The sequence below is a fragment of the Nesoenas mayeri genome (assembly GCF_963082525.1).
Source record: "Nesoenas mayeri genome assembly, chromosome: 20".
Lineage (NCBI taxonomy): Eukaryota > Metazoa > Chordata > Aves > Columbiformes > Columbidae > Nesoenas > Nesoenas mayeri.
In genome coordinates, this window is record NC_137569.1 from 4,089,637 (window position 1) to 4,111,421 (window position 21,785).

The window sequence follows — 21,785 nt, forward strand, 5'->3', positions numbered from 1 at the left end:
CAAAGGCACCGGTTGCTTTGCCTTCAATAAGAAAAATGGATTAAAGCGGAAGGATCTTCCATCTAATTGCAGCAGGTCATCTTTCCACTCCCCTGCATTTGGACAGGTGCTCAGGTGAAGACTTAAAAGCAGAGAAGGGGATTGAGTTTTCCACCTACAGACAGTCCTAAAAGACGGCGGTATCAATAAAAACCTGCCAGGTTGGTCCCTGGGGCTTTTGGCTGGATTTGCACCTACCAGTGCCCCCCTACGTGGGGTTTCACATGGCATACTAGAGCAGTTTTGGTCTTATTCAACCAATTGTCAAGCCAAATAATATACCATCAGAATTTTGCAGTAGCAGAGCATCTGTGCCAGGGGTTGCCCCGAACTGCTCAGGACCTTCCAGGGATGTGTTTCTAAACTGGAACGCCACGTTTGTGTGATAGATGCTGTTTTTATTTGGAACACGACTTGATACAAGGGGTCCATTTGGGCTGAGTTCAGGGATGCTGTATTAGTGTTTAGCAGTCTTAACATCAGCAAACAACCAATGTTTGTCCAGTTTGTCATAAAAACTTCAGAAGAGCTGTTGTAACGAAATCTATTAAGAAAATTAAGATATTGTTCTTCACTTTCCTTGCGTGTCTTGCTCCAATTTGCAAAGTGGATTATCAGCTCGCATCCCAGAGACTTCAAAATGTGTTTGATAATGCTCTAGTAGAGAATTTTGCTATTTTCTCAAGCTTCTCAGAGGCTGTGTTTTCTGTGTAATGACCCTCTTTGTTTTTCTCCTGCTCCAGGAAGAACGGTTCCAAGTGCCTGGTGCACTGCAAGATGGGGGTGAGCCGCTCGGCGTCCACGGTGATCGCCTACGCCATGAAGGAGTACGGCTGGAACCTGGACAGGGCGTACGACTACGTGAAGGAGCGGCGCACCGTCACCAAGCCCAACCCCAGCTTCATGCGGCAGCTGGAGGAATACCAAGGGATCCTGCTGGCCAGGTGGGCAGAATCACCCGGATTACCCGTGTTAAGGCATAACGAATGATTGACTCCATTATTTTAATTAGAACTTCTGTTACCATGTTGAGTAAGCTCGTGGTTGTCTTGTGAGAAGATAGCGCTCTGTTTTCCTGGGTTATCTCAGCTGAACCTGGGAAAATAAGTGTAATAAAGAGCTTTTAGGAGGCTATTTGGCATCTAGGATGGCTGGTTTTTAGAGAGTAGCATCCTGTGAACTGCCATCCAAATGCCGTATTCAGAGCTGTGCAGACTCCAGCAGGGATAACTGATGTCCCTGTAGCTTGAAACATCACTTGGCAGGGAACTCGCTTTGTGTCAGCCTTGCAGGTCCCTGTTGAACATGCCCCTCCTCAGCAGCTGGTCTGGTTTTATTTAGATCCCATCGGTAAGTGTTGGTGTTATAGGAGGGGACGGGATGTTCTGTGCATTGCAACAGCGGTTTTAATTCCTGTGTGCAGTCCTGAGGCTGGTTTGGAGCTGGGCCTGGGTCTGGGCAAGTGTGTTGTAATCCCCAGGCTATCACCCAATTAGTGAGAAGACGTAAATATTGCATGTTTCTGAGAAATCCACTTGTAAGCTGTGTGAAGCAATATCTCCACGTGATCGGCTGGAAGGAGGTAGTGATACTCTGTGTTTCGCCAGATTACGGTATTTTGTTTAGGATCGTGGTGTGCTTTGCCAGGGAGCTGATCTGAAGCAAGCAGAACTACCCCAGCTGAGCCTCCTGCTGCAGGAGGTGGCTCTTAGTGCGTTTTGACCAAATTAATTATCTCATAGCTTCTTGGTTCTGTTGAAAGGTGTGTGCTGTTTCTTTACAGCACCTCAGGTACTCATGCCCTCTTTAGGGCACACTTCTCACCTTTGTCTTCTGCTTGGTTTTGTCCCTTTGAGGCTGTCCTATCGACTTGTGAAGACATCCCTTCCCTTTTTCTGTGCTAAGGACTTATTGTTCCTCCTTTGCTCTCCACCTGCACCCAGCACTCTCGCTGTCTCTGCTGCTGGGCCAGGTCTGGATTCCCTCTTTTTACACCAAACCCCTGGTGTAAACTCCTCCTGTCGCTGAAATGTGCTGCTTATTTCCCTCTCTGTACAGATGAGCATCCTGAGGTCTCCTCTCAGCTTATTCCCTGATCAGGTGAACCCACAGGATCCTTGTCCTCCACCTGTCCCCATCTCTGCCTTCCCCCCCTCTGCTCCCCAAACACTAACTGCCATAATGACTCTTTCACTCTGAAAAAGCGGCCAAGTCATATCAAGTCTCAGGATAGATCACAGTGGAATAGATACTTTAAGAAAATTGTGCTCTTCTGGACTGAAACCCTTTGAGACAGACCCCACACCTGTCTTTGATGCCTTGTGTGGCACCAAACATGCTGCTGGCACCAATTAATAAAGGTCAGTGCTTAACTCTGAGCTAGAGGTGACCTGAGCAGTGTGCTGTGCTACAGGTGGGAGATTAAATCTCACTGGGGTAAACTGGATGGAAGAAAAGCTTTTCAGATGGAAAAGCACATCAGGGTGCTGTGTGACAGTTTGGTGAACACCTGTGAGCAGCCCTGGGCTGGTGGCAGCTGGTGTGTCACATCCTCAAGCCCTCAGCCCTACAGCTGGTGTAGGTAATCTGCCAGTCTGGTAGTTGGTGGCACACCTGCAAAGCCCCCCCCTTACAAACATTTGGTTAAGGAGTCAAGTCTTTCTTGCTGTTGTCATTTATATGGTGTGTTGTTCCCCTCCTACTCAAGCACCCCACTGCTGCTGACCTACTCTGCAAGTCCCCATGGAATGGCATGAACGAGATTACTTGCGAGGTTTTAAAAAATGCAAGAGCAGTGCATTACGGCTCTGTGTGTAGGACTGAAAAGCCTGCAGTAAATGGAGCTTCACTGAAGCAAGGAATGGCCTCTCTGCTGCAGAAATGGTCCCGCTTTATGCGGTTCCTTTCTCAGCTCCAAATTACGTTTTCTCCTCTTTCTTCTCTGTGTTATTTAGCTTTGCCCTCTGGCTGCCTTTTTTATGGCTGTGGTATTCCAGGACAGGTTAAAAAGAAAAACACCAAAACAACAACAGATTGATGTTCATGTGACAGCTCCGATTTCAGAGGGAAGGTATGTGAGGGCAGCCATGTGCTCACGCTATCTAGTTACGGTTTTGTGTTGGGATTATAGCAACTGGGATATGTTTTCCACCTGCAAAATGAAAACCCCCCTGCCTGCTTTTAGTCAAAACAAGTGTGTTTTGCTCTTTGGGACTGTCATGCTTCTTTGGTTTATTTAAACTGTCCCCTCCCTATGATGATAGACACAGAAAAAAAGAAGCCGAGCCAGCCCTGTTTGTTTTATTAGTTATGGATATGTTACAGAAGAACAGTGTTTGGGATCCCCCGTGCAACTTGTGAATCAAGAGCAATAGTTGGGCTGCCCGGGAGGGGACATGAGCTCCTGCTTTTAGCACTTGCGGGTTGTAAGGCTGGAGAAGTGTGAGGTTACGAGTAAATACAATCCACCTCTCCCAGCGGTTGTTGCCATCTGTTTCGATTCTCTGGTCAGGGCTGTGCTGGGCAGGTTTGCGTTGTTCGTGCACAAGGGTGATTATGACTTGCAGAATCAGATGCACCGCTGAGCGCTGGATTTGAGCACTGAGCACCGGAAAACAAAACCAACTTCTCCCCAGGCCACGTGAGCAGAGATGTGGGAAATCATTGGTGTCTCGTACAGAGCATCAGCGACAACCTGCCTCCCAGCCAGCCCTGCTTCTGCTGCCCCTGTCACACTGCGCTCCCAAACCCATTAGAGACCCCCAGAGCAATACTGTTTGCCCTGCTCTCCTCTGAAAGGACCAGCTTCCACCCTGTGTCCTACACGAAGGCTGTACCTGATTACGGGGTTAGAAAGCAAAATCTGTGAGGGATTATTTTCCTTAGCTGTTGGGCACCCAAAATTAAACAGGTATATTGTAATTAGTTCAATAGCGTCTGTTAATTAACTTACTGCAGCCAACAGACATGTCTGGGAGCGCCTACTCACGCTGACAGGGGACTGGAGAGGTTTTGCAAGGTCTCCTGCAGATCCAAGGACCTTTCTGTGGTATCTGCTCTCCTCCTAGGGGCAAACGGTGGAAGCACAGCCCGGTGACCGTGGTCACTCGGCAGAGCCCTCGCAGCCGCTGCTGCTGGTGGGTTTCAGTGGGACAACTCGCCTCCTTTGCGGTCCGTAAGCCCAGGACCATGGGCTGGGTTTTTTTGGCAGGTGGAGATAAGGAAGGTGGCAGTTGCTTGGCCTCGTGACTGCTCAGACCTTCCTCAAGGGGCTTTCCAAAAGCTGGAGAACTCTTGAGTTTCCTTCCTGTGAAAGGTGGTGTTTTGTTGGCTATTTGAGGATCTCTTTGTGTTTTACACACCCCCACGTCCACCCACCCCACTCCCTTGGTTACCAGAGCCCAGTTATTGATCACGGGAGCTATTCAAAGAAGGAGCCACAAGGGAAATGGGATTTAATTCAGTGTCCATCATCCACTTATGTCCAGGACTAGGGACCCGGACTCTTCTGGCCGTTGCTCACCTGATAGCAAATGGAAGTGCTGGCTGGGAAAGGAACAAACTCTGCAGTCAGTCAAACATTGTGTTTATTGAGTACACCGATAAAATCCTGCTGGGGGATACATGTGTGTGTGGAGCAGAACAGCGTGGTGGGATTTGGCTACTGGAAAGTGGCTTGTTATTGGATCAGCTTCTCCAGCAGCAGGTTTGGCCCTGAACTGTTCAGGTGAATCTGTGGTGGTTCAATGACTGTTTTTTGGCACAGTCTTTCATCCTTTTACACCAAGGTGGGTCTGGCCCTGGTGTGTGAAAACACTACTGAATGTTTTCATTTCTTTTTTTCCTGCAGCAAACAGCGACATAATAAACTGTGGCGCTCGCACTCGGACAGTGACCTCTCGGACCACCATGAGCCCATCTGCAAGTCTGGGCTGGAGCTGAACAAGAAGGAGATCACCACCTCGGCCGACCAGATCTCGGAGGCCAAGACCAACGACAACCAGCAGCCCATGTCTCCGATCTACTCGGCTGAGCTGGGCAGGGAGCAGCAGCTCCCCGAGGATGCAAACATGACTGAGGAGATGTGTGTGAAGGAGAGAAGAATCCACTTAGAGTTTACGTGTCGAGACCTCCATGCTGAGCAGATGGAAGACAAGCTGAACCTGAACAACATCAACGGCTGTAGAGCAGGCTGTTGCGTAGACTCTGTCTCCCCTGATAACTGCCATGCCTCCGAGGCCTTAATGCAACTCCAGCACCCCTTGGAAATAACAGAGTTTCCTGATTTGACAGTGGACGATCTAGAAAAAGATGCCCTTAAGCCTGATATGAACGTGCACTTGGTTCCCATGGAAGAATTCACTTCGTGCTTAAAGGACTTTCCCCAGTCCCCAAACCAAAATTCGCCAAGTCTCCAACAGAATCCCCAGCCCGAAGTGTCAGACCTCAGTACAGACAGGATTGATTTCTTCAGTGCTTTGGAGAAATTCGTGGAGCTTTCCCAGGAGAGCCGGTCGCGCACCTGCTCCCATTCCAGGACAGAGGAACAAGGCGGTGGCAGGAACGGGGTCTCCAGGGTGCCGGTGCTGGAAGTGCCCCCCGCTGCGGACGGGGGTACAGATGCTCGAAGGAACAGCTCTGGAAACTGTCCTCAGACATCGGATGACTCTTCCACAGATGAAGAACAACAAAAGGTTAAAAGAGTTGCCTTTTTGGTTCTTTTTAAGGAACTGCTGCTCAGACGAGGTAGCTGTCTGGGGAGGGCTTGCTGGATGCTTCCCCTTTGCTTTTAGATACTTGCCCCCTTGTGTGCTTTCTCTGTAAACGTCTGTGGATTGGCCATGGTGGGGCATTGGTTGAGTCAACCTTGACCTGACCTGCTGTGCTGTTCTCGTGAGAAACTTATTTTTGAGCTGTGCATCAGCAGAGCAGGTTGGTGGCACTTGACCCACTAACACAGCTGAACAGCCGGGGCCAGCCCAGCATCCCGAACCTGCGCCAATAGTTATCTGAGCACATAATTCCACCAAAGAATGGGGCAAAACGGCACCTTTCCCTGCCTGGGAAGCACCCATAGTGATAGTGAATCAAGGCAGATGTAGAACTTCCACTGACGGGGGAAGAGAAGGAGCCTCTCCAGTTCTGGGCTGATGGGATTTGGCATGTCAGGGCTCACTTCTCTCCTGGGTAGAGAGAGATTCCTGACAAAATTTAGTAACCTCTGAGCAGAGGTACCTTTCTTTATAATTGCTTTGTACCCTGCAGGGCTCTTGCAGGGATTGATGTTGTCTGAGGACACGGTTTTCTGGGAGCCTCTCTTATTTAAATTCCACGCTGCATTGCTTGAATCTTTTCCATCTCCACGTGAGGCAGTAAGGCTCTTCCAAATATAATAGGGCACCGCTCTCTCCAGTGATTTTGCAGGAAGAGTCTGTGTGGATGGAGGAGCATCTCTGGCCATTTTCCTCCGGGAAACTAGAGCATTTCAGCGCTTGGTCATTCTTTATGCTGTACTTCTGTTCACTGCCCTACGTGAGCAGAATCTTCTTTTCCAAACTGCACTTTCAGCAGCGTTAGGATTTTTGTTGTTGTTGTTAACTGGATTTTTCTTTATTTAAAAAAAAGGCTAAATTTCCTTTAGAATTAATGGCAATTAAATAAAAGTTCTTAAATCTCAGTCTAGGTGAAAATCTGGCCTGAAATATGTGAAGTGCAGTCCCAGAGACAATATTGCTTCTACATTAGTGATCGAGGTACTTGCAGTCTGTCATCACATATGGGCACGTGTGCTTTTTGTTCCTCTGGGGACATGCACCCCATTTCCTTTAAGCCGCTGCCATTTGCTCTGTATCAGCGCAGCTGGTCCACTTTGTAATTCTCCTGTTTCTGTGTTGCAGGAGGTCCCTGAGCTGCCTGCCCCAGGCCATCTCACGAGATCCCACTCGGAAAATGCCATTTCTGTGAAGGAAATCATCACGGAGATTGAGTCAATCAACCAGGGAGCAGGTCCTGCCCAGCAGAAAGAGAGTTCAGCCAACCTCATCCAGACACCAAAGAGGAACACGGTGCACGACCTGCCCGTGGAGGCGATTTGGGCGTCAGAAAGGGTGGAACAGAGTGAAGGAGCCTGTGCTGGACACCAGGAAAAGGAGAAAGACCCTCTGCAAGCTGAACAAGAAGCTGCCCCCTCGCTGCAGCCATCTTCTGGTAAATCCAACCCGGAGGAAAGCAGCCCCGGGGGGGAGCAGCAAGAGCCTCGTGGCTCCGTCAACCCCGAGCCCAAGTGGTGCCCCGGCTCCGTCCGACGAGCCACCCTGGAGTTCGAGGAGCGCTTGAGGCAGGAGCAAGAGCACCAGCACACGTCCCCAGCCTGCGTCTTACCCACCCGCAAGAACTCCAGGAATGACCCTACCGCTGCCGAGCTCCTGCCGCGGGGGAAGAGCGAGGAACCGTCCCTGGAGCCAGCTCTGGACGGGGACAAGACGCAGGACCTGGGCGCTGAGGGGGTGCTGCCCGTGCCCCTCGTGTCCCCCGCGCAGGAGTCCCTGCCCGCGGAGCCTGGCACGAGGCAGGAGGGAACGGCACGGGAGCGCAGGACAGTGGTCTCGTTTGATGGGACGGAGGAGCCATCGCTGCCCTCCCACCTCCCAAAGAGAATTGAAATCATTGAATACACTCCCACGGTCAAGTCCACAGACACAAGCTGTGAGCAGGGCGGGCTGGCCACGGCCATCCCGTCTTTAGATGAAAACTTGAACCCTTCGTTGTGCTTGGAGAAGGCACTGAGATGTCCCAGAGCTCTGACACTGGTAAATCCCTCGCTGCCGGAGCACACGGTACACAAACAGGCCACCGGTGAGGAAGGTGGTGGGTTATCTGTTCACCCCAGTGCTGCTTCCCCCTCCGTGCAGGTGAGCTCCACGCCTTTGGCCAGCGTACATTGCTCTTCTTACCCCTGTGTGATTCACCTGGAAGGTGTCACTGAGCAGAGCACGGGCACAGACGATGAGCCAGTCACACTGGGTGGCATTGAGGGAGACGCGACTCTCCCGTTCAGGGACAGCCCCAAGCCTCTCTGCAGGGGAGGTGCCGGCACCTCAAGGCAGCTGAGCGGCGAGGAGTTCACCAGCCAACGTGCTGAAGACATGGACCTTCTGGACATCTCTTTCCTGTGCTACGGCCTCCCCCACAGCTCCAGCAGCCACAGCGTGGGCGAGCGCAGCAACAGCCCCGGGCTGGTCAAACAGCGAGCAAAGGAAATAGAGGCTCGGATCCGGCACGCCGGGCTCACCACCCCCTCCCACATGAAACGCTCAGCATCCTTGGCCAAACTGGACTGCCTGGACCTCTCCAAGGACGACTTATCCGAGAGGGAGTCGACCTCTTCCGACACCAGCCCAGTGCTTTTTACCTGCGTTGCCCTCGGTCGAGGTTTTCGCGGGGGAGAGTTGGAGAGGGGCTCGGAGAGCGCATGCGGAAAGCATCGCCTCTCCTCCCCAGAGCCCGCTAAGCATTTTGTGGAACAGCTCAGAACAGCCGAGTGCATTGCCCAGAGCAAGCCGGTGGAGCGGCCGCTAGCTCAGTACGCCAAAGAGTGCAGCTCCAGCCAGCAAAGTTTGTTCTCCAGCGCGGATCCCACGTGGACTAGCTCCGAGGAGGGTCCTCCGCTGCTCCAGGTGCAGGTCCTGGACTCCTTGTCTCCGGCTCGAGGTCTGGCTGTCGGCCCCCGGCAGCAGCACGGCAGAACTCACCCTCTGAGGAGGCTCAAAAAGACCAGTGATAAAAAGCGGACAACCAATCCCCTCTACAATACCATGTGATGCTTGGCCCTCGGCTGTGATTTCTTACCGAGAAGCCGTGGTGTTGCGTTCACGCGAGGGGCAGGTGTAATATGAGGAACATGCACTTTATTGGTTAATTTTATATATATTGTCATTTTACTGTTCCTGGCGCATGTAGGTGTGGGTTGGTTCTTCTGTGTGTGACTCTGACTGCAGGACTGTTTGGGTTTTTTTTAAGTTTTATAACTCGGATAACCTCAAATGTTTTTTGTTGTTAGTTTGTTTTAAAAGAACACCTTTACGATGCGAATATTGACGTTGGCTTGCTTCGGCAAGGTGGAGTTTTGCTTAGAACCAGATCCTAGCTCCTAACTTGAATTTTCCCCATGCCTCAAAATGGTGCTGGGTGGTTGTTGGGGTGAGAGCCCCTGTAAATGTGAAGGCTGTGCCAAGGTCCCTTTATTTGGCCTTTCTTTTATTTCTGCAAACTGGAACTCCACAATCACAAAGCTGCTTCAGGACAAACCCCCTGTGCTCGGTGCATCCCCAAGAGGAGCACGCGGGGTGAATCCCAGGGTGAATCCTCCCCATGGACGGGCTCTGAAAACCCGTTTTGTGGTGAGGTGGAGCCTCACCTGCCCTAGACCCGCAGGTGAGAGGAGGAGAACCCCCAAAGCCAGAGTGTTCTTTTAAAACAAATGCCTCATTACTTGAATACTGCTGTGGGCCTTCCAAGTTCATGGCCATATCATCTGTCCTCTGCCCTCCTGCTGCCTCCCCTCTGCCCAAAAGTCGTTCCCATCTCGTGCTCTGGACTTTCCTCTCCCCTCGGCCGCGCTTCTGGTCGCTCCCAAACCCAGAGGCTGTTTTGTTACACGACATGTTGCCCCTACTGAATGCAAAGCTGTGTCCTCTCTGCTGTCACTCCCAACACTTGACCTGGAGGGAAGATCTTTTCTGGAAGTTCTTTTTTTTTTTTTCCTAAATTGTCTATATGGTATTTATAGAGAGGTTTTTTGTTGTTGTTTCTATGTTGGTTTTTCCTTTTTTCATATTTTTTTTTAAGGGCAAGACTGCATTCTGTAAACTGGAAAACAAACCCACCTGACTCAAACTCAGTGCTGTTCATTGTAACCTGCACAGAAATGGGAGTGGATTTGACATTGTAAGCTGTCTTCCCTTTCCCAAAGTGAGCCTCGGTGCCAGCCTTTGCCAAATGTGTCCTGCGGGAAACCCCTTTGCAGGAGGGGACTGCAGACCTGCCCATCTCCCTCGCTCTTGAAGCTGCGTTTCAGAATCAAAAGCCATGAGCTGCTCGGAGCCATTCTGCAGGTTCTTGCTTCCCCGGAGAACCCGTGTTTGAGGGGTCTGCTCCAAATTCCACCAAATTATTTTATGGTTCCTGAGCAGTTTGGCTAAATCAAAGCTCCTCATTTCCAGACGTGCATATCAGCGAATGGTGCGGGTGCAGTTGGAGAAGGACACTTGGCGGTGGCAGGAGAGCTCTGGGTCCTGTCTGCGGCCCCATGGCAGCTCTGGAGCACCAGAGCATGTTGAGCGGGTGCTTGGCTCTGGCCCAGACCTGCCCTTCAGGGAGGAGCAAAGATGCAGAATGGCTCCAGCTGCTGAAAGCCCAGCATGGAGAGGACATGGTGTGGGAGGAGCAGCACAGGCCGTGCCTGGAAAGCAGCGCTGGTGCTGCAGAGCCTCGCAGGCTTTGATCGGATGAGCTCGTTTTGAGCCAGAGAGGAGCACACGGCGTCAGGGCATTGCAGAGTATTGGGAAGCAGCGTGTCTGCCCTGAGGACGGGGTGTCCGTAGCCCCCCCAGCTTGCCTGCAGCAGTTTGTAAGGTAATCCCGCCTCACTGCCCTCCTGTAGCTCCCAGGGTTCCTCCTACCCTCATGGCCTCATGGAGCCCAGTGTCCCCAGCCTGGGCACGGGGCCGCGGGCCTGTGCTTCTCCAGCAGCAACATGGCACGTCGTCCCTTGGGGGCAGGTTGTCATCCCGCTAGCTGCAGGCTGGAGCCCAGCCCGGAGTAGCCCAGCAGCCCCCATCCTGGGTCAAATAGCATGTCACTACAAGTCACCCAAGTCCTTGGCCCAGGAGGCTGGATACTTCTTTGGGACGCTGAAAAACATTTGGCTTCTCCTAGCCAGCTCCAGCTGGCTTTGGAGCTGGGCAGGCAGTCTGGAAAGGCCAAGTGGCTCATGTCATCTTGTGAAGGACAATTTCGGTCCTTGCCTCCCCCCCAAACCTCACCAGACCCTGCTGCCCGCCACTCCTGACCCCACAGATGTGTCTGCCTCTCTGTGGGCAGAAAGGACGAGGTGCCACCAAGCCTGTCCTGCGTTGGAGGGAGAGTGCTTGGCTGGCAGCTTGTCCTGGTGACAAGGATCTGCTTGGGAGGGGAAAACCCTGTGTATCATTTGTTCTTGAGAAGAGAGGAGGAGGAGGAAGGAGATCAGGTTTCTTTGCCCTGCTTGATCGCAGGGGAATTGTCCTATAGGAACGCTCTTCTGTGCAGACCAGAAATGCTGCTGCTTTCCAATGCTCTGCTGCTGTCGTGTGCCTCAGCTGGGGAGCGAAGGCCCCTGCGGGGAGGCGCTTTGCTGTCCCCTTGTCCTCGGCTCTGGGCCAGCACAACTGTGGTTTTTCTCTGGGAAGCCTGTGGACAGGTGGAGGGACTTGGGGAAGGTGGTTGGTTCTCTTGCAGAGTTATGAAGGCCTTGGGGGTCTGGAGGCTCTGACCTGGTGGCAGGAAGGGGAGCGGGCTAGAGGGGCAGCGAAGCCACCAAGTCCCTGGCATCAGAGCGCTCTACCTGGGGACGGTTGTCCCTTCTCCATGCTGGTGGCTCATGGGTGGGTGGTGGCTCGCTCCTGGTCCCTGTGGCCACCCCCCCGAGAGGTGCTTGTGGCCCACAGAGCACCGGGGAGCAGCACCTTTCCCGATGGGTGGGAGCAGAACCTCGAGGGCGCTGGGCCTCGCTGATAGAGGGTTTTAGGAGAAACGTGTTGTTCTAAGGGCATTTTTGTACAAAGCAACTGTTCCTTTGGTCTCTTGCAAAGCCCTCTCGGAGGATGCTTTATTGTTTACATTGACTCCTGTACAATATCTCAGCCATCGCCTCCCCCCTTGCCCGCCCCATCTCCAGCTGTACTGTAACGTGTGAGCCTTGCACAAACGGATAGCGTGTGCGTGAAACTGGTTTTTACACTGCGTTCTGTTGCACTCGATGGTGTGTGTGTGCGTGTGTGTGTGCCCGGTCTGCTTGAGAAGTTGTGACATTTACAAATCTTTCCCCTTTCGGCCCTTTCCTGGGGGCACGGTCCCAGCGGGTCAGCAGGTGGTGCTGCTTCTGGCTCACTTGGATGTTAAACGGGACAGGGATTAGCTCCGTGTCCCTCTCGCCAGCAAAGGCCTGGTGGAAGGTGTCCCACCCCAGCTCCGGCTGCTCCGGGGACCTCTTGGGAGGAGCGAGCCGCTGGGGATCGGCACAGGCTCCGAGACCCCCGCAGCTCTCCTGGCCCGGTGGCAGGTCCCCTGCTCCCATCCTGCCTTAATCTGGTCCCAGCTCCATGCAAACCCCCACGGTTCTCCCTAAGGGAGGGACCCCCAAGCCCTTGCTGGTGCGGGCAGAGGTGGGGCTGGCCTGGCACTGGTCCGGGCTGGGCAGGGGCTCTCGGTCGCCCTCCGGCAGCGCTGCCAGAGGTGCTAACAGCCTGCCTGTGCTGCAGACCCCTCTGTTGGCACAAAAGCAGGTGCCAGTGCCTTTTCCTGTATAGAGATGGGATATTTGTGTGCCGTAGGGATCGCCCCAGGGCCGGACAGTCCGGCCGCACTGTGTGCTGGATCGTGACCCCTTGGGGACGGCTGGCGGTGCAGTTGCAAACAGGGAGGGGAGTGGTTCTGTCTGCCCCTCCTGCATCTTCCTCGGTGGCTGGGATCGTCTCCTTTCCCCCTAAAGACTTTATGACTGATGTGCTCAGCTGTTTTTAAATGTGAACTTGTGCACTGATGTGCAGATTCAATGTTCTTGTTACCGAATGAATAAAGTTTTATTTTGAAGATGACACGGGCATGCTGCCTCCTGTTTGGGGTCGGGGCTGGGGGCGGTGAGTGATCCGGAGCTGTCGGAGCGCGGGGCAGCAGCAGGATTGGAGCAGCTGGAGCGGGGCTGTTCACTCAGGTCTCCTGCCAAAAGTGAAGATGGATCCATCCTGTCCCAAGCGATCTGTGCAGGGGCGGAGGAGCCATGCTCCCCAGCAAGATGCTCTTCCAGATCCTGCCGCAGTCGCAGGGGAGATGCTGGGGTGTGTATGTGACACTGTTGGCACGCTGCGGGTGCCCTCCCTGCGCTGCTGCAGGTGGAGGAGCTGCGAGGAGGGTCCTGGCGTTTGAGCTCCAAGGGGGTGTGAGGTTTCAGCCAGACCCTGGACCAGACCCACCATGGCCAGCCCAGGAGCTGAGCTGAACCGAAGCACTGAATAATCGTGGCCCAAGTGGATCTCTGTGTTGGGGAACAGCCCATCTCAGGTGAGTTGGCTTTGCTCCTTTGTGTCCCCTGTCATGTCAAGCAAGCATGGCACAAAGGTCTCTGCGGGTTCCTTCTGGCCTTGCTGTGAGCATGGGGGTATGGAGAGAGCCACATTCCCTGGAGCTCAGCCTCACCGTCCCTGCACGGAGCTCCCTGATGGGCCAGGGCTGAGCGGGCACCAGGGCTGCAGGGCCATCACTGAGGGACATGGTGGGGCTGGCAGTGTCCCTGGAGTGCCCCGTCCCTTCCTCTGCCCCCCAGCACAGGCTGAAGAAATGTCTCCCAGGGCTTCTCCACTTGCTAGGGATGTGGATTGGAGCTGGGACTCACTCCATCCCCAAGGTCTAAGGGCATAGTGAGCCTGAGCCATGGTGGGACAGGGCAGGCAGGGGGTGCCTCTGCAGCCCCCTCCCTCCCACCTTTTGGCTGGGTGAGCAAGGATGTCACCTCTCCCCTGACTTTTTGCCAGTGGCCCCCTCCTGCCCGGCTCAGCCAATGCTCGTGCAGCTCTGCGCGGTGCCCTTGTAGGGTCCAGGGCTCTGCTGCCTTTCCAGGAACCATGGCTCCCCTCCCACGGGTCCCTGAGCCCTACAATCCCTTAATCCCCTTGGGCCAGGGCATCCCTGTGGGGCTGGGCTCTGCTAAATTCCAAATCTGGCTTCTGAATGTGCCTGTAACCATCCCACTACACAGGGCTGAGGCTGATGTGGGCTCACCCCAATGGGGTTGCACCCCCCCTTGCTCCCCGGGCAGGAGGCAGCAAGGCCACAGGGTGCTGTGGGTGCTGCCCCAGGGCCTGCTCATGCCCATGACCTCCGTGGGGCTGGCCTGGCTGCAGGGCACGGGGGGGCCCATCCAAGGGTTGCAGCCCTGTGAGATGCCCAGCAGCCCCGTGTCTCACTGAAGTCCTGGGCAGAGGTGACCCCCGGGGTGATGGTGGCCCGGGGGTGCTGAGGGCTGGCCCTCCCTTTGGTTTCCCCCAGTGCTTTAGGAAGGTGCTGCCTGGCAGGAGGGGACAGAGGGGCTTCTCCTGCCCCCACGAGGGGCTCCCGTGCGCTGCGAGCACCCTCAGCCCCCCCAGTTCCAGGAAGGGACTGAGGGCTGGCTGCGCCCCAGCCGCCCCCATCCCTGCGGGCAGACCCGGGCGGGGGGGCAGCTCGGGGGCCGGGCAGGGTGCGGGGGCAGGCGGGGCCGGGCCGGGCCCCCCCGCTCCCTCTCGGTGCCTGCGCGGGGGGGCTGTGCCGGCCCCGGCGCCCGGCTCGGCTCAGCTGTTCTCTGCGGCAGCGGCACTGCGCGGTGCCGAGCCCAGCGGCGCCGGGCGGAGCGGAGCGGAGCGGGGCCGGGCCGGGCCGGGCCGAGGGGAGCGCAGCGGGGCCGGGCCGAGCCGGGCGGAGCCGAGCGGGGCGCAGCGCCGGGCGCGCCCGCAGCGCGCAGGAGCCGCGGAGCGCAGGTGGGAGCCGGGGCACGGGGGGAGCCGGGACCGGCGGCGGGTACCGGGAGGGAGGGAGGGGATGGCGGGGCGCTGGGCTGCGGCTCCCCGGGCCCCCCGGGCCCTCGGCCGCCCGCCGCCCGGCAGGAGATGGCTATATTTGGAAAGTGACCTCTGGTCGTTCCCGAGCAGCCGCTGCGGATTCAATTGTGGCAACGTAATGGCACGGCCGGGAGCGCGGAGCGGGGAGCGGGGCTGTTCTGCCTAGATCCCGGGCTTTGCACCTTGCCTGCACCCTGCCTGGATCCCGCCCGTACCCCGCCTGACCCCGCCTGCACGCTGCTCGCACCCCACCTGCACCCCGCCCGCTCCATTAGCGCCCCATCCGACCCCACCTGCGCCTGCCCGTATCGTGCTTGCACCCCGCTAACACCCCGTTTGCACCCCATCAGCTGTCATGCCTGCAGCTCGCTAGCACCCCGTCTCTAGACCGTTAGCACTCTGCTTTGCACTCTGCCTGAAGACCGTTAGCACCCTGTTTGCGCCCTGCCTGCACCTGATTCACCCCTGCCTGCACCCGATTCACCCTTGCCTGCACCCTGCCTGCACCCCATTCCACTCTGCCTGTACTCTGCCCAACTCCACTTGCACCCCACCTGCACCCTGCCCAACCCAGCCTGCACCCTACACATTGCTTGCACCCCTCTCAACTCTGCCTACACCGCATCTGGACCTCACCTGCACCTTTCCTGAACCCCACATCTTGCCTGCACCCTGCCTGCGCCCTGCCTGTACCCTGCCTGCACTATGGCCAGCCGGCCAGGCCATCACCCCCTCCCTGTCCCAGCCTGCACCCCAAGTTCTGCTCACACTAGCGATGGATGAGGTGCTGCAAAATACGTGGAGGGTGTTCCTGAGGAGCCCCCTCACTCCTCCCCAGGGCTGGGGACTGTGCCTGGGGCCATGTGGGTGGCACCAGTGGTGCCAGTGTGCAACCCCTCTCAATAGCAGGGCTCTGGGCTCCCTCAGCTCCTGGCTCTGACCCACACCAGCTCTGCCAGACCAGGGCTGATGCTGAAGGGCCATGGGGACTCCTGGCAGCGTCCAGGGACCGGGCAGATGTGGCTTGGCTTGGCACTGCACGTGCCCTGGCCAAAAGCCACCGGCTGGGACATGGAGCAGATGTGCTCCTACCTCTGCCTGCAGCGACCCCACAGGGCAGCGGCGCCCGGCCCTCCAGGCTGTGGTTTGGTGACTGGATATGGCCACTGGCAGTGGCTGAAGCTCCAAAACAGTGCAGGGGAGTCCCCAGGAGGGTCAGTAGCTCGTGAGTGCTGCAGAGTCCCAGCTCCAGAGGTTTTGGGGTCCCGAGGGGCTCAGTGTCCCCCAGGCAGGTCCCAGGAGCAGCACAGGCTCTGGATGGAGATGGGTGATTGCAGGCAGTGTGTCTGACTGTGGTCACGGGCTGGAGACCCCGCTGGGGCTGTGCTGGGCACAGAGGGGTTTCTCTGCACTCCGGCGTGTCCATGGGGCTGTGTGGCTGTGCCCATGGGGCTGTGTGGCTGTGCCGGGTCCAGGCCTCACCCAGGGTCAGTGCCAGGCGGGTGGTTTGGGGGGCAGAGTGGGTGGCAAACAGGGAGCCCCGGGGCAGGGGCCTGTGGGGAGGCATGGGGTGAGCAACGCTGGAGGCACCACCTCCCTCCTGGGTGCTGCGTTGAGCCAGGCAACCTCAGGCCAGCGATGCAGGATGGGACAGAAGGGGACAAGCTGTGACCTGGTGCATGCACCTCTGTGTCCACCCCAAACTCCCCTCAGCCTCACTTTTCCATTGCAGCTGCTTGTGTGCCAACCCCAGTGCCAGCCATGGGGCAAGACACAGCCGTGGGGCAAGGCACAGCTGCACATCATGGCACGGCCGTGTCCCCATGTCCCTGCCCAGCTGTGCAGCGTCTCCAGCTGTGGGATGCCCATCCCCAGCACGCACACCCCCCTGCACCAGGGCTGCCCCCAGTCCCTGCTGTGGGGTCAGGGCCACATGGGGCACCATCCTGCACCCTCACCCCCCAACATTTCCACGTCCCCAGGCTTCCCCCTGTGCACAGGGTAGGGGGTTCTCTCAGAACGTGAGGCCCAAGGGGGCAAAACCCCCTCCATGCTGTGCAAGTGTGGGGGGATGTGGCCTGACCCTGCACCCCCCCAGCCATGAGCCGCCGCGTGGTGCGACAGAGCAAATTCCGGCACGTCTTTGGGCAGCCGGTGAAGGCTGACCAGATGTACGAGGACATCCGTGTCTCCAAGGTGACGTGGGACAGCTCCTTCTGTGCCGTCAACCCCAAGTTTGTGGCCATCATCGTGGAGTCTGGCGGCGGGGGGGCATTCATCGTCCTGCCCCTTGCCAAGGTGAGTGGAGAGGCTGCTGGGGTCTGGCCCCCCTGGGATGTATTGGAGGGGACATGGTGATGGGCTCTGCTTTTGGGGGGGTGCTGTGGTCCAGCTTACAGGGGGCATTGCTTTGCCTCAATATTCCCATCCTCATGTGGGGGCTCAGGCAGGGACAACCTGGGGTGCTCATCAACACCTGTGCAAGGTGATGTCTCGAGGCAACTGAGGTAACGTGGGAACCCCCAGCTGCTTCTTCCCCAGCCCAAATTCCCCAGGAACACAGGATGCCCAGGGACAGTCCCAGTGGGGTGGGGGTCTGCCCTGCCCACCCCAGCAGAGTGGCTGAGGACACCCTCCCTGCCCCTCCTTGTCACCAGAGGGGACACAGAACAGCTTCTCCCAGGACACACTCCCCTCCGTGTCCTTACAGGGCCTCGTGCTAAATGAGCCCTATTCCCACTGCATGCCTCAGTTTCCCTCTTCGAGGGGGGTGCAAAGCCCTGGCCACCACTAGGGCCCTCTGTGTGTCCCTGCTTATGTCATCTGGTGGCCAGGCTGGGGCTTGGGGGGCACCTGGCAGGGCCCCCACCCCAGCTGCTGGGGACTCATCTCAGCACCTCGACATTGCAGACAGGGCGGGTGGACAAGAACTACCCGCTGGTGACAGGGCACACGGCGCCCGTGCTGGACATCGACTGGTGTCCCCACAACGACAACGTCATCGCCAGCGCCTCCGAGGACACCACAGTTATGGTGAGGGGACGGACCCCGGGCGGGAGGGGGCGGCGGGAGCTGGGGGGGGCGGCACAGAGCATCCCCCCCCTTCACCGCCTGCAAAGTGTCACTGGGCTATTTTTAGCCGCGGTGCCATGCGTTCGCGCTGGCGGCGGCTGCTCTCTCCATGATGCAGCAGTTTGTGCTAAATATACCCGTCCCGGCGACTCAGCACCCAGGAATAGTTGGGTGGGTGGCTGGGGGCTGCACCCTGGCTGTGACCCCCTCCTTGTGCCCACAGCACCCCGAGCACTGGGGATGCACCCCAGGATGGAGGCGCGGCTGCTGTCTCCTCACCACCCCCCCCACAGGCTGAGCTGGGATTAACGATGAGTTTAATTGGCTCCAGAGCCCTCAGCCGCTTAGCACTCACCCGCGGGGTGATCCCCACCGCCCCACACCCCGGTCTCCATCCCCCACCAGGTGTGGCAGGTCCCCGACTACGTCCCCGTGCGCAACATCACAGACCCGGTTGTGACACTGGAGGGACATTCCAAGCGGGTGGGCATCATCTCGTGGCACCCCACTGCCCGCAACGTCCTGCTCAGCGCAGGTAAGGGGGGCCTGGGTTGGTGGGGTTGGGTGGGATCTGTGGGGGTGACAATGTCCAACCCATGGGTCTCCTGCAGGCTGCGACAACCTGGTGATCCTCTGGAACGTGGGCACCGGGGAGATGCTGCTGGCGCTGGAGGACATGCACACTGACCTCATCTACAACGTGGGCTGGAACCGCAATGGCAGCCTCCTCGTCACCACCTGCAAGGACAAAAAGGTCCGCGTCATCGACCCCCGCAAGCAGCAGATTGTGGCGGTGAGTGTCCCCGCTGTGTCCCCCTCATCGTCCCACCGCGGGGTCCCCCCCTGTGCCTGCCTGACCCTACTAACCACCCGCACCCACGCGTCTCTGTCTTTGGTTTTAACCCGCTAACGGCCGGCGCAGGAGAAAGACAAACCTCACGACGGCGCCCGCCCCATCCGCGCCATCTTCATGGCCGATGGCAAGATCTTCACCACCGGCTTCAGCAAGATGAGTGAGCGGCAGCTGGGCCTCTGGGACCTGGTACGAGACGGCGGCTCCCGCCCGGCCAGCGCCGCCCCGGGGACCCCGCAGAGCCGGGGCCGTGCCGGGCGATGGGGATGCTCTCCAGCAGCACGTGCACCCTGGGAGACTCGTACACTGCCCAGCAGCAGGACTCAGCGGCTCTTTTGGGGGACAGTTCCGGACCCCCTCGTTTCCCCCCGCTCCCATACTCCATGCTGACTCTCTCCCCCTCCCCCCAGGAGAGGTTTGCCCCCCACGAAGGGCTGAGGCCCGTGCGGGCCGTCTTCACGCGGGAAGGACACATCTTTACCACGGGCTTTACCAGAATGAGCCAGCGGGAGCTGGGCTTGTGGGACCCGGTAACGAGGCCGCATGGAGTGCTGCCCCGGGAACTTGGCCCCCCAAAAACCCTCTGCCCCCCTCGACCCTGGGATGGGGTGCCTGCTGCATCTACCTTCCCAAAAATGCCAAGTTCCCAAGTGTGCCGTGCTGTGCCGGGCATGGGGAGGGGGCTGGGAGTGCTGGGGGGCAGGCTGGGTGCGCTCAGCCGTGCAGGTAAGCAGGAGCGGGCAGGGGGGTGTGCCAGGCTGCCTGCCCGGGGGCTGTGTACCCCAGGGGGGCACGAGCCCCGTCCCCGCAGTGTGCTGTGGCTAACGTGTGTGACTAACATGGTGGGGGTTTTGGGGCCACTGCTCACCCCCACCCCCTGCTCCGGCCCCGCAGAAGAACTTCGAGGAGCCCATCGCCCTGCAGGAAATGGACACGAGCAATGGGGTCCTGCTGCCCTTCTACGACTCCGACTCCAGCATCGTCTACCTCTGCGGGAAGGTAACGCCCCTGGGGTGCATCCCCCCATGCCACCCCATCCCTGGGGGTGCCGGGGCCAGCTGACACGCGTCCCCATGCCTACAGGGTGACAGCAGCATCCGGTACTTTGAGATCACAGACGAGGCGCCCTACGTGCACTACCTGAACACCTACAGCAGCAAGGAGCCGCAGCGGGGCATGGGCTTCATGCCAAAGCGCGGGCTGGATGTCAGCAAGTGCGAGATCGCCAGGTGAGAGCCCGGGGGACTCTGGGGGAAGGTGGAGGGGTTGGGGGGGCAGCTGGACCCTGACCACCCCTGTCCCGCACAGGTTCTTCAAGCTGCACGAGCGCAAGTGCGAGCCCATTGTCATGACGGTGCCGCGCAAGGTGAGCCCGTGGGGGTCCCAAGGGAGATGGGAGGTCTGGGGTTTGGGGGGGACACCCTGTCTCACCGTGATCTCCCCTCCTTGCAGTCAGACCTCTTCCAGGATGACCTGTACCCCGACACGCCGGGACCCGAGCCAGCCCTGGAAGCAGACGAGTGGCTGTCGGGGAAGGATGCGGAGCCCATCCTCATCTCGCTGCGGGACGGCTACGTCCCCGTCAAGAACCGGGAGCTGAAGGTGGTCAAGAAGAACATCTTGGACAACAAGCCCCCCCCAGGCCCCCGCCGCAGCCAGTCCACCTGCGACTCTGACTTCTCCGTGAGTGCCCTTGGGGATGGGGATGTGGTGGTGGGGCTGTCCCCCGAGCTGGGGTGGGGTGAGGGGGGGCCAGAGGGGACTCCCTAGTGACCCCACCTGTGTCCCCCCCAGCAGTCAGCCTTAGAGGAGGTGCTGGAGCAGATCCGTGTCCTGAAGGAGACAGTCCAAGCGCAGGAGAAGCGCATCTCCGACCTGGAGAACAAACTCTGCCAGTTCACCAATGGCACGGACTAGCGTGGTGGCCACGGGCAGGGCGAGGACTGTCCTGGCCCCCCCAGGGATTAAAGCCAAGTCCCCGCAGAGGGCAGGAGCCCAGAGCCATGTTCTTTCCCCAGGAGCCAAGGCTGCAGGGAGGGGGTTGGATTCTGACCCCACCGGTATCATTCGCACCCTGCTTATAGGGTGGCCCAGCACATCAGCACCACGCTGCAGCACCGGGGGGGTCCTGCTTTGGTACCCACGGGCTGGGGCTGCTGAGCATCCCTCCTCGGGGACCTGCCAGCTGGGTGCCAGCATCCTCCCAAGACAAGGGGGCTGCCGGGCCCCCCCGGCCAGGATGTGCTTGGGTATGGTGCTACATCCCCCACTTAGCCCTCGCCTCTCTCCGCCCCATCGCCCACTCCACTGGGTGTTTCCAACCAGCTCTTTGCTCCTGGGTCCCCTTTTAATAAAGGGCTTGGCCACCTGTGGCCACGTGGCATGTACCGGGGCTGTGGGACCACCACATCAGGGGGGCCCCTGCCTGCACCCCGCTGCCCGCACCCCGCTGCCCGCATGGCCCCGGTGCAGGCAGAGAGAGGCCGAGAGAGACAAACATTAAAGAGCATTTATTGGTGTTGGCAGCGGACGGAGCTGCTCGGGCTCCCTCAGCCTTGGCCCAGACGTTGCTTGTGGGGTGCGTGGGGGGGTCCACCAGCTGTGAAAAGTCCCAGGGGAGCGAGCCTGGCCCCCCCCCCGCAACCCCCGGCCCCCCATGTGCAAAGGAGGAGCAGCCCGGGGCGGGGGGCGCAGGGGTTAGCACCATTTGACGTAAGGTTTCTTTCGGGGTCAGTGCCCAGGACAAGGGGTGCAGCACTGCCAAGGGGGGGCAGCCAAGCGGGGCAGGGGGGTGCGAGCAGGGGCTAAGGGAGAGTGGCACTGGGTGACTTTTCACAGACACCCCCTCAGCTGCCCCCCAAGCTGGGGTGGGGGGCAGCCATGCAGCCCCATGCTGGCTGTGGGGTGCAATGGGGCTGAGCCACCCCCACATTGGCAGGCAGAGCAGCTCCCAGGGTAAGTGCACTTGGTAG

The 21,785-nt window shown here is 58.2% G+C and overlaps 2 protein-coding genes across 4 annotated transcripts in view; both read left to right on the plus strand.

The window, feature by feature from the left end:
• The window catches only part of SSH2 (slingshot protein phosphatase 2), a 47,357-nt gene extending 34,464 nt beyond the window's left edge, over positions 1–12,893 (plus strand). For both annotated transcript variants that reach the window (XM_080356960.1, XM_080356961.1), the window contains exons 12-14: positions 783–983; positions 4,889–5,732; positions 6,936–12,893. In XM_080356960.1, coding sequence (XP_080213086.1) covers positions 783–983; positions 4,889–5,732; positions 6,936–8,858 — 2,968 coding nt within the window. In that variant the 3' untranslated portion in view covers positions 8,859–12,893. The remainder of the gene's footprint in view (positions 1–782; positions 984–4,888; positions 5,733–6,935) is intronic.
• A 4,095-nt stretch (positions 12,894–16,988) lies between these two features.
• On the plus strand, positions 16,989–20,730 carry CORO6 (coronin 6; the record flags this gene model as incomplete). Of its 2 annotated transcripts, none has more annotated exons than XM_080356878.1 (10): positions 16,989–17,186; positions 17,799–17,921; positions 18,366–18,495; positions 18,572–18,753; positions 18,883–19,002; positions 19,708–19,812; positions 19,897–20,042; positions 20,122–20,179; positions 20,266–20,496; positions 20,608–20,730. In XM_080356878.1, the coding sequence occupies 10 exons, from the start codon at positions 16,989–16,991 to the stop codon at positions 20,728–20,730; spliced, it is 1,416 nt and encodes a 471-aa protein (XP_080213004.1). The 2 variants fall into 2 exon arrangements, with proteins under 2 accessions (XP_080213004.1, XP_080213005.1); XM_080356879.1 differs by lacking the exon at positions 18,883–19,002 and adding an exon at positions 19,224–19,343.
• Between the last annotated feature and the right edge of the window lie 1,055 nt (positions 20,731–21,785).